At 42.2% G+C, this 12,554-nt stretch overlaps 1 protein-coding gene across 1 annotated transcript in view; it reads left to right on the forward strand.

Annotated features, from left to right (window-relative positions):
- Dsg4 (desmoglein 4) overlaps window positions 1-12,554 on the forward strand; it is a 37,007-nt gene continuing 24,453 nt past the window's right edge. The window contains 3 exon segments of the mRNA NM_199490.2: window positions 1-180; window positions 10,556-10,591; window positions 11,113-11,244. Of these exon segments, the coding sequence (NP_955784.1) occupies window positions 133-180; window positions 10,556-10,591; window positions 11,113-11,244 (216 nt within the window). The 5' untranslated portion in view covers window positions 1-132.

The following is a 12,554-nucleotide window of genomic DNA, read 5'->3' on the forward strand; positions in this document are numbered from 1 at the left end:
ACAGTTATCATCCATGCCCTCCTGACAGAACATCTCCTAGCACATCCTGCTGCGAAGACTAATTTGGGATCTGGAAGACCAGGACTAGAACTGATTCTCACTGGGGTTCGAAGCCAAGAGAGACTCTACGCAATGGACTGGCTTCTCTTCAGAAATATTTGCCTTCTGATCCTATTTATGGTAAGTGGAAAATTGAGGTCTGGGAAGAAAAGGGTCTAGCTCTTGTTTTTTCTGTCCACCTTCAGGTTTCTATATGGACTTTCTTATTTTAATCTGCTTTCTGCAAAGATCTGGCAAAGAGCCCAGCCTCTGTAGGTCCCCAAGACCTCTCTGTGGCACGAGGGACTTGATGGGTTGAAGGAGAGTGAGAATGGGCAGAATTAAATTGATCCAGCATGACATCAAATCATATTACTAGGGAACTTCTAAACTCCACGATTGGGCATAAAAATAATTCCACTTCTTTTTATTTATACTTAAATTAGACAGGTTGTTATGAAAATTTCAGAGGGCTTGAAATCTGAAGGGGGCAGAAATTGATCAAGCCCAATTCTGATAAACAGCTACTACCCTCTGATAAATGGTTAATCCCCTATGAGTGTCGTACAAAGAAGAGGACTGTCAACTTTGTCAAAATTATGTTGCAACTTTTTATGAAATATTTAAGTCTCATTAAAAAAGCATCCCTAAAGGCCAGGAAGGGAACATTTAAATGATCTGTTTATTTAAAGTAAACACTTGTGCCTTGGCTATAGAATTATTTCTGTCCCACTCTGCAGTGGCCCCGCTGTGAACATAGCCAGCGTCTCATATTCTTGGAAGAAAGGTGACAACTACTTCTAATCCTACGTCTGTAGGGAAAGCCAAGCTCAGCATAGACAAGGAATCAAACCATTTCCAATTAGAAAATTTTGCTTGAAGAAACAATTAAAACGGTTTGGACTGGATCAAATTTAAGCCAACTGATGATCAAATGACAGAGCATAGAAGTCAAAGAGCATCTTCCAAATAAGATAATGATAAGGGGAGGAAGGCATCCCTTTTTCAAAGAAAATCAAATACCTGGTTGTCTACCCGTCTCTGAGAAATGTCCACCTATGTGCGCTAACAGAAACTTGCAAACTGACACCTTTGCTAACTCAGGCAAGGGGCATTATCCTGGTTTATCAGAACATTGTTCTTAGCAGTTCTATCAGCCAGGCATGGTAGTCAGGCAGGGCTGGGAGGATGGGGGTGCAGCCCTGGCCAGTTGGCACAGTAAGATCATTCCAGAGCTTTGTAATGGACTGCAAGTGTGGCACAGGTACCAACACTGCCCAAGGGCACAGAGCCCAAGCTTGAAATGGAACATGGGAACAGTGGAAGAACATTCCATTCTCCATTTAGAGGACAGATTATTAAAACAATTCTTTAAAAGAGTTTAGAAAATGCCAGGTATCAGTGCACTGCCTTATTGCAATGGCCAGTTTGAAAAAATAAAAGAATTGTTTAATATAAGGGGGCTGAAAGAAAATTCCAGAAGCTACTGGGTACTTCATAGCTAGAGTCAACTGACAATATGCTCCTCTTACTATGCTTTTGTGGCTGTTTTCATGCTTTCCCTGGTACACCTTTAGGGTAGGCATGGAAAACTATACTTCTCAAGAGTTTAGACACAATGTATAGGCACTCGATCTGGCTATGGCTTTCTTCACAGGCATGCTTAACAATAAAATTGTGTAATTGAAGAGTTCATTTCTTTGATCTGGAATGAGAATCATAATTCAGGTTCTCAGGATCTCCCTTGGGTAGTGCTAATCTATTTTCCCATGGTAATGTTAATGGTCACTGATGCTGAATTCTTCTTCAATTCTCACTGAAACTGAAGTTTTTTGTGCTGGGTTTGGATGGTAACTGTGAAAGATGTATGCTCTTAAACATTTGCAAAGCTTCCGTTGTAATGTCTGCAAATGGGGAGTGAAGATGTGCAGCATACCTCAAGACAAAAAGATTGAGGAGAATGTACATGATAGTGTGTGAAAATGCATGTTCTTCCTACTTTAGTCTGCCGCCATTGAACTCCATCCCTTTTCCCATTAACTAAATCAAAGCCTGTCTATGACATCATGTCAACTTACTCTCATGAGGGCGTGGCAACTTCTCAGGGTTACTGATTTTGTGTCGGCTAGTTCTCAACCACAAGAAGTACTTAGGACAAGGTTTTGAGAGACAGCCAATCAAAAGTACTCAAACCTGGAGGTTTCATGGGGGCGTTTCATTCCATCACAAGGTGCCTTGCTATCTCTCTCCTGTGGATACTCATCATGTTCTTCTGCCATAAACTGGGTGAGGAACAATTGACATTCACCGATACTCGGCTGTCCCAAGTTTGAGTCATGGTTCCCTTCAAAGAGGCTGTGTAGCTTTGGGAGAGCAATCTGTTCTTCCAGGGCTTTACTGTGCCCCGTGGAGACTGTGCACTTAGACATGATGTCACTAAGATGCTTCCACCAATAGAAACTCTGGACTCCTCTAATTACTACCACTAACAGCTTATCCAATAGAAGTTCATGCCTGGCTATGGAATTTGGTTTTCACAAATTTGCCTGGAGAATCGAAAGAGGTGGGCAATGCTGTAGGGTGAATAAATTTTATTAGGCAGGAATCACCAGAGACTGGACAGTTATTAGGCAAATGAGACCTATTTTTATGGAGTTAATAAGATTATAAAAAGCAGTCACTGATCAGATAAGAATTTTGACTGACACATGTTGACCAAGCATTCTACAAGTGACATGTAAACATTCCCATCAAACACCCTGGCTCTTGGAAAGTAAAGTATGTAGATGATGAAGCAGATGATATTATCTTACCCTAAGTTGAAAATAGGCATTAAAATTTAAAAGCACAATAGAACTAACCTATCCTCATTAACTTAGTCCTCACAGTAAACAACATTATTTTGGTCCAATTCGTCTTTAAAAAATTGGCAAACAAACTTTCAGAAACCCAATGATGGGGTGAAAAAATGCATTGTTCCCTTTGTTCGAAAGCCTAGAAAACTTTAAATGATTGGTTTCCAAATGACTGTCACAGAGGCTATGGAGTCCTCATCAACGGGAGACTCATGAAACTAAATCTGACTTCCTGTTTTGGTAGTGGTGGTGGTGTTGATGGTATAAAAGGCTAAAGACTTGCATATAGTATGTATATTTTATAAGACAACTGGACAATTTTATATTTTCATCTTCAAAGTGTTGTGGTGTTTTGTGGCGGGAATTTTACATAAGAATAATTGTTATATCCTATCAGATAACTAGTATTACAACTATACTAAAACCACTAACTTTAGCACATCTTTTTTTCAATAAGCTTTACCTAGAGATAGAGTTGCAGAATAAAAATTCTGTCTAATCCTCTGGATACTGTGGCCAGCTGGCCAACCCATCTGAATCAGTGAGTTCCAGGCCCCTTGAAAGACTCAGAAAACAACAAACGCAGGGCTGGTGGGGGTGGGGATGGGGGGGCACATGTGAGAAACAAAACCTAGAGTTGACCTCTGACCTCTGGCCTCCAAACACATGATTATACTATGTGCTCACACACATGAACACCAACACAGATAAACAGAGAAGAATACACACACGCACACACGCGCGCACACACAGAGTCCAGCTCAAAAAATATTACATGGCTTTTTATACTAAAATACTTTTTATTTTGCTTCTTTGGTTGTTTGTGTTTATGGTGGTAGTGGTAATTTTTTGTTCGTTGTTGTTGTTGTTGCTGTTGTTGTTGTTGCTGCTGCTGCTCTTGTTTGACTGGTTAGCTGGTTTGGTTTTGGTTTTTCAAAGTAGGTTTCTTGGCTATCCTGGAACTAGTTTTGTAGATCAAGATGGCCTCCAACTCACAGAGCTCCACCTGCCTCTACCTCCTGAGTGCAGGGATTAAAGTCTTGTACCACAATTGCCTGCTGTTTATTTTTACAAGACACTTCTCTTCCTTTAAGAACATCCTGCATCCTAAATACCTAGTTTTACTGTTTCTTCCTAAAGCCTAAGATCCAGGGAAAAGCTCTTTGAGATGCAATTGGACCGTTGACTGGGCTGTGGCCATGTTCCTCCCTGCTCTCAATGCTGCTGCAGCTGGAATTCCCCTGTGACGCACTGCAGCTCTGATGATAGGCTGGGAGACAGGAGTGACCAGCATAAAGCCCTGGAACATTATTTGCATGAGAAATGTTTGCCCTTCCTTTCTACATAGAAAATTACATGGCTTACAAACGAAAAGGCCAGTACTTGTTATGCCTTCAATTACAAACAAAAGTAGTATAATTAGGCTTGAACTTGGCATCTCTACCATAAGCCTAGGAAGATGGCAACTGCTTTACTCAATAATTTTATGAGCATTATTTGAGGAAGAACTGCTCATTAATACGTTGGTCCTGGACGACTTCAAAATTGACTTCAAAAGGACAAGTCATAGAGAGAGTGGAAAAATCCTTATTCAGTAGCTATTACTTTAAATATAAATATAAGAGACAGAATATAAGGGACTAATGCATTTTAATACTGCAATGAGTCCAGAATATACTGCTGATGTAAGATCACCAGGTAGTCTAGGGAAAATATTGAAAGAAAGCATAGGACCAAGAGAAATTTCTGATATTTGCTAAAACAAAATAGAAGTGAAATATTGTATATTTCACTCTTCCTTTGAAATTTAACATCAGAACTTGGCATGCATGCAAAGAACATTGCCTGTCATTTATTTTGTCAATGAAACTCATTTAGTGAATGACTAGCTTCAGTTTCTAACATGGATCCTAGTTCATGCTATTGGCACAATTCCCATACACCCACAGCTTTTATACAGGGACTGGATTTCCCAATGAGCTTGAAAGCCTTAAACTGTGATGAGAAAGAGCCCGGTCTCTAGGATGTGGTCTGCCATGGTCACCTTACATTGGTCACCTTGCCATTCATTCTGTCACCTTACAGCAACAAACATCTTACTGCTAACAATATTATTTCAAGATAATCTGAAAAGTAAATGCATTGCAATGAGAGAGAGAGAGAGAGAGAGAGAGAGAGAGAGAGAGAGAAGAGTGAATTAAGCTAGTACTTATCATTCAGACTGTCTGAGGCTGAATCCAATTCTTCAAGACCAAAATTCTTTTGGTTGAACTAAAATTTATTCCTATCTCACTTGGGGGACAATTCCAACCCTGACCTGCATCTCTTATGGTATCTGACACATTCCAGTATCTGTTTTTGTTCTTTGTTGCCCCCTTTAGCCTTACTTTTCACTGTGTTCTCACAAAATAGCACATATATGTGGGAGACAGCGTCTCATTACCTAAAACATCTCCTTCCATAAATACAGTTAACTCTAAAATAAGGGCACCCAGAGAAGAAGGGTAGATGGAAAGCGGTCTTAGCCTGTGGCCCTCAGAAACAAGCCCAGTTCGGAAGCCACATCTCTCCAAGTTATTTTACTCCTTCGGCAGCAGGTGCCTCTAGTTTCTGTCTCCAGTATTCTATCGTCCTGACAACTGGTTCAGCCAGTTCCCTTGTACATGGGAGTCTCTAGGCAGGCTTTCCAGCCAAGCCACATCACAGGAGGATGGCTGGCCCACGTGTGCTCTGAAAAGGTAACTTTCCCAGGCAAGGGATTTCTCCAGGCGTCCAGAAGCCTGTGGCTGTAGCTCACAGCTTGACAACCATGCAGCTAGTAGTTGGTACAGCTTGATGAGCATTGTCCTCTAGAGTTTTCTCTAAGGCACCCATCCCCAGATGCTTTCCTGCATGGCGAGGTAACAGGGCTCAGTCCCACAGTCCCACAGGCTGAGCTCTTTCAGGGAGTCCAGATACGACATCTGCCCGGAGATCTGGCATTGCAGGTGCTCTGGCTTTGTAAAGGTCAGTAGGAGAGGAGGGATGTGAAGGTTACACACAAGGATCATTGGGGCTGCCCTGGAGGTTGGTCAGTCATCAGCTGAGCTGACCTCTGGGAAGAGGCACTTAGCTCTTTTAAATAAGCCCCACATCTGGCTAATGTGGTAAATTTCAGTTCTTTTGATTAAGCAGTACTTTTGCGTATAGAGGAACACCACGCCCACACTCCCCAATGCAGAAGGCCTTTCCCTAGACCTTCCTCTTCACAGATGTGCCGAGCATTTGCTACCCCTGTGCTTTCCACATCTCGACTCTGTCTAGATGGAGAGCTACTTAGATTTGAAACAAGAAGAGCTAGGGGACTATTTAAGGTCACCTACGAGCACAGAAAGAATGTGTTCATCTGTCTCTAACTCCCAGGAATTTGTCTCTGACTACAGCGCTTTGTACCAGGTCAGATTATAGGTTAGGGTGTGATTCCTCCACTATGGGACAGCAGTTCTTTTTTTTTTTTTTTTTTTTTATCTTGAGTATTTCTTATATACATTTCAAGTGTTATTCCCTTTCCCAGTTTCCAGGCAAACATCCCCCTAATCCCTCCCCCTCCCCTTCTTTATGGGTGTTCCCCTCCCCATCCTCCCCCCATTGCTGCCCTCCCCCCAACAATCTAGTTCACTGGGGGTTCAGTCTTAGCAGGACCCAGGGCTTCCCCTTCCACTGGTGCTCTTACTAGGATATTCATTGCTACCTATGGGGTCAGAGTCCAGGGTCAGTCCATGTCTTTAGGTAGTGGCTTAGTCCCTAGAAGCTCTGGTTGCTTGGCATTGTTGTACATATGGGGTCTCGAGCCCCTTCAAGCTCTTCCAGTTCTTTCTCTGATTCCTTCAACGGGGGACCTATTCTCAGTTCAGTGGTTTGCTGCTGGCATTCGCCTCTGTATTTGCTGTATTCTGGCTGTGTCTCTCAGGAGCGATCTACATCCAGCTCCTGTCGGCCTGCACTTCTTTGCTTCATCCATCTTGTCTAATTGGATGGCTGTATATGTATAGCTATACTGATCTAAGAGACTTGTCAGTGGCTTGGTGAAATCATAGGAACAGTCATTTTGATGAAGGGCACAGTCGTGTCAAATGGTCTAAGGGCAAAAATGCTTTTAAAGAAAATGTTTTCTAGATCCTCAGCTTTCATGCACATGTAGATACACACATACGTTAGGAGAACATGTATGCACATACACCTTTTCCACAAGTCGACGTACTCCTCTTTTTAAAAACTTCACACCACTCACCCTTAGGAAACAGAAGGATGCAGAGCAGGGCAGTGTGAAGTTGTCTGAGAAAACAGACCGGGAGATAGTGAGGTGGCACTGACTCAAAAGACTCAGAAGCTCGTGGAGAACCCTTTACAAGTAAAGTGGTTTTGAACAATCCAACAAAACTGGGCAGCCTGTAAGACTCGTCAGCTGAGAAGTCGCTTTAAGATGATTTCAAGGATGGATTGTTTTGCAGATTTAGGTTGTATAATTCAGAATAAGTTTAAAGAATTATCTGGGTCTGGTGGCCTGAGCCTATACTCCCAGCTACCCAGGAAACCGAGGCAGGAGAGGCAGAAGCAGAAGACCACCTAAGCCGCTTAGTGGGATGCTGTGTCAAAATAAAGAGTACAACAGATCCAGAGACAGGGCTGGATACTGGCCTAGTGTCGGTCTTCAGCGATGAGAAGGGAATCTAATGACCTTGCCAAGAGAAAGTTCTAGTGATGCTGCCTACGCAGTAATGTTAACGAGTACCCTTGGGACTGCACACACAGGCAAAGGATAAAGCCAAATAAAGCAGGATGCAATGCTTGTTTAATTCTAATAATAGGCTTATCCAAAATGAGTTCTGGAAAACTCCATCCATCCGTAGCAAGATACTTCTGATCAACTTTTAGTCTCTACACTTAGATCTCCATATTTGAATATTGTCTATCAATCACACTGCTTTCTATTATTATTATAATGCAGCCAGTTGGTTCATCAGGAGAAACAGGATATTGGAGTTTGGGGAAAAACAGAAACTAAACAAATTCCAACTCAAAAGCACTTAGTTATCTATTGTGTCTCTAGTGGAGGACAATGAGTATAAGTAACAGTGGCATTTAAACTCTAGTTGCCCACCCTTAAAATGATACAAATTTTATTTTAGGCCTTCAGCATTTATACGATGTGAGAATTTACCTTTTGCAACCCTGACCTTATGATGACCAATCTTAGCTCTCAGTCACTACAGGAAGAGCTCAGGGAGCACATCCTTCCCTTCAAACATAGCTAAGATTCATAAATAAAAACCACAAAGGACAGCCGTAAGGTGACGAAAGCAGTCAGACATACACTGATTGAGAGCACAAGACACAAAAATGTTACCAAAATTCAGACAAAATTAAAACAATTTGATAAAATTGATACTAAATGACTGGAAGCATCTTTGGGTGTTGTATAAAAAATCATAATCAGCAGAACCGGGCCACACTCACTTGCTGTCCCACCACGAGATAGACGCAGTGTCAGTCCCGCAGGTTGGAGGCAGGCAGGAGCCAGGAGAGATAGTTCTCGCTCGCTGCAAAGCAGAAATTACCTGGCAAATCTCTCCTGGGTTTACAAGCAGGACCCAGCTAAGACTCATTCTCGCTGCTTTCAAGTTAAAGTAGACTATCGGTTGATTATGGGTCTGAAGCTCCCAGCTCTGCTGGACTTCACCAAAGGTGAGTGGGGATGCAAGGCAATGATGCTACCACCATTCTGTCAGGCCTGAGATGGTGTCAGGAATGGAGGAGGGCAACTTCTAAGAATGACGCAAAGTGGGAATGAGAGAAGACAGAGCAGAGAGCGTGATGCTGAGGAAAAGATAAGAGTTTTTCCAATGGATTGGGGAGGTCCACATGTGTCTGTGTTCATGAAGCAGGCATACTTGTTTACATGTATGTATTTGTATATCGAGGTTACATGTGTGTGTTCACATGTGTCTGTTTATGTTTGAGGGTGTGTGTGTGTGTGTGTGTGTGTGTGTGTGTGTGTAAAATTAGAGGATAACTCCAGGTGTTGTTCCTTTGATTCCTGCAACTTTTTAAGAGTCAAGATCTCTCGTTGGTCTGGAACTCATTAGATAGCTATGCTAGTTGCCCAACAAGGTTTCCACATGTCACTACTACCCGTGACACCACCCATGGAATTACAAGACTAGCCCACCGTACCTGGCTTGTAATGTAGGTTTTGACATGGAATTGAGCATGGGTTCTCATACTTGAGAAGAAAGAGATTTAGCCACAGAGCCATCTCCCCAAAATTTTCTAGGTAATGATCTCACATGCTCATTGACATAATATTACCGAGGTGGGCCCTCCAGCTGGGAATTTAGTTTGTAGTCCTCACTGTGGGGTGTATGTGGTTCTTACCTACTCTAATTTCCCACTGACCAAAATGAACAAATGGCTACTAATGCAATCTCTAAAGCAGCCACCAAAGAAGATGTCTACAGTGTTCCCTGGCATGGAACCTTACAGCAATAATCACTAAGTACAAACAGCAAATTGTAAAATCATACGTAGTTTCTTCCGATCAAAACAGCTGCAAATGTAGACTTAAGTGTTTGCAAAAAAAAAAAAAATCAAAGAAATTTTGCTCTCTGAATAGTAAGATTCTGTTTGATTTTTCTTATATCTTCCAGAATGATCTGTTTTTCTAATAAAACTTTAGCCTTGAATCAAGACCATGGTTATAAAATAGTACATTCTGTGCAACCATTAAGTACTGATCTTCCTCCACAGGCTTAGACACTATTGATGTCTAATGAGATTCCACATGCAGAAGACAATGACAGAAGAGTAGACCCGATACCCACTGGCAGATTTCTAATTTGCTGTTGCCATTCCGGATTCATTTGCCATTGCAAGACCCATTTTGCTCTATTTCCCCCTGCACTCGCTCTCATCTGTCAGAATCTGCTCTGTGTCCATGTCAGGTGACGTGCTCCCAGTTCTTAAGGTCGTCTTCTAGCTGGAGTTTGTGGTAGCATCTTACCATCACCCCAAGTCTTCATAGCACCCTCAGATTGCCAAGTTCTTCTGTACAAGAAACAAAGGAACTGCTTGTTCTGTTCTTCCTGTCCCAACATGTCTATATACTTCAGCAGCTATGGAATAGTTTTATATCTGTTTCTCGTGTGTGTGTGTGTGTGTGTGTGTGTGTGTGCATACGTGTATGGAGATCAGAGGTTAAAATTCCTATTTTTATCAAGTTAGAATTAGAGTCTCTCACTGAACCTGGAGCTTTCTTTTTGTCTAGATTGGTTTGCCAACAGTCCCAGGAATCTAGATCTGCCACCCTAGGGCTAGTGTTACAGATATATACCATAGTGCCTAGATTTTACAGGAAGTGTGGGCAGGGCCTCACTCTTCCACAGAAAGCATTTTATCCACTGAGCCATATCCTCAGCCCAAGAGTTATCTTTTCATACTCTTGAAAAGTTCAAAAGGCTATTAACAACAAAAAAACAGATCTGTATTTCGTATCTATAATTCTAATTATATTTTACATTATTAATTGTTTATATACTTAAAATGATATAGGAAAATCATAATTTTGTAATTCTGATGCCTTCAAATTGTGCGAATGTATGCTAATGCTTTGTCTTCTATTACAGGTGGTCCTAGGAGTGAACAGTGAATTTATCGTTGAGGTAATGTGTGACACCTATCTTCTCTACTTAAGATGAAAAGATAATTAGATGGCAAAGCACATCACAGATTACAAATTGAAATATTGGAAGCTGTAGTTATCCTGACAAAAGTAAAAGGCAGAACCTGAGCCAAACTGAAATAGCAACAGGAAGGGCTGTGGGTCCTGATTCCTATGCCTCCAGAGCTTGTCTTAGCAACTTCTACTCTTCAAACATGCTAGTAGCCTACTTACAAGCTTCCCAACCTACAGCAAAACAAATGAAAGATACCAGTGATACTCTGTAAATTAAAGAAACACGCAAATTTTACAAATGCATAAATGGGCTCTTCTAGAGACACGAGACCATTCCAACACAGTTGGGGGCAGGGAGGTTTTGTCTGTCCAGAATTATAAATTAGAAAATCAATTATTTTGTTCCTCAATTTATCATTACCTCTGGGCACATCTTAGAATGCTAAGCAATTGTCGAAGTACACGGTCCCCTAACACTATGAGAAACATGAATCGTTTTTGCTTTAGGTAAAAGAATTAGACATAGAAAACGGCACCACAACCTGGCAGACTGTCAGGAGGCAGAAGCGAGAGTGGATCAAGTTTGCAGCGGCCTGTCGGGAGGGCGAGGACAACTCCAAGAGGAATCCGATTGCCAGAGTGAGTGACGGAAGAAGCCAGAGCTCGCAGCAGACGCATTTGCAGTTAAAAAGCTCTGGAATATTTGCCGTCATTGGCCTGGGCTGTTCAGATGTTATTTTTTCAGTGTGTGTGCATGTGGCATGTGTGTGTAGGTAGATGCACTTGTGTGTGCACAAGCATCTGTGTGAAAGTGTCTGTGAAGGCCATTCGATGGGTCCCTCAGAGCTGTTTTCTCACCTTGTTCTCACTGATCGGGAGCTCACCCATTAGGCTAGGCTGGGTGACCGGTGAGCCCCAGGGATGTACCTGTCTCCACTTTGCCATGCCCCTGGATCACAAGCACACGCCACCGTGCCCAAACTTCTTTAATGTGGGTTCTGGGGATCAAACACTGGCCTTCATGCTTACAAGGCAAGCACTTGACTGACCAAGACACAGTCCCAGCCCTGGGACACTATTAAATATCGCAAGCTGGAGGTTGATACAACAGAAGATTTGTGGTAAGTTATTCTGAAAGATAGACTTGGATGTCCAGCATGAGTGGATGGAGCTGTGTCCTGTGCTCTGCTCTTTATGACCTGCACATATCACAAGTCTATGACAGTGGGAGACCAACTCCAAAACAATTGTTTAAAGTAAAGATGATGTGGCAAGTGCAAACCAAATCTCTAAGCCCTGAAACTGGGTGTTTTTATAAAGAAAATTTCAATTACATTTGTGTGTGAGGGTGGGATGTGAAAGAGAATGTATAATAAAAAAGAGAGAACATGTGTGTGTGTGTGAGAGAGAGAGAGAGAGAGAGAGAGAGAGAGAGAGAGAGAGAGAGAGAGAGTATGACAAAGAACAACTTGTGGGAGTCTCTCCTTCCATCAGGTGGGTTTTGAGGCTTAAACTCAGTTTGTCAGGCTGGGCAACAAATGCATTTACACATGGAGCAATTTCGCTGGCTGTGAAAGCCAAGCGTTGTAGCAGGCGTCCACATGCAAAGGCTAGCAATGAGAAAGAAATACTCTAAGGAAAACATGCACTTACTCAGGCCATGAAAAGTTGGAGGCCACTTAATTCTGGACATCTTGACCCTGGACCTTCACTGAAATCAAGGAGGGTTGTCCACCAAAGCCCTTCTTTACAGCTCTAGGATGAAAACAGAGCAGGCGTCCGCAAGAGTCTTGCACTACATTCAAGAAAGAGACACAGCCTCCCACTGACATCCAGATTTTAGGAAAGCGTTAAGATACCATTTCCATTGAACTCTTCACAAGTTATAGAGCTGTTATCCAGGTTGTACTACAAACTCAGTTTCATTTGCCTTAGGGGAATTGCTAGGT

The sequence above is a fragment of the Rattus norvegicus genome, chromosome 18 (genome assembly GCF_036323735.1).
Source record: "Rattus norvegicus strain BN/NHsdMcwi chromosome 18, GRCr8, whole genome shotgun sequence".
In the NCBI taxonomy this organism is placed as follows: Eukaryota; Metazoa; Chordata; class Mammalia; order Rodentia; family Muridae; genus Rattus; species Rattus norvegicus.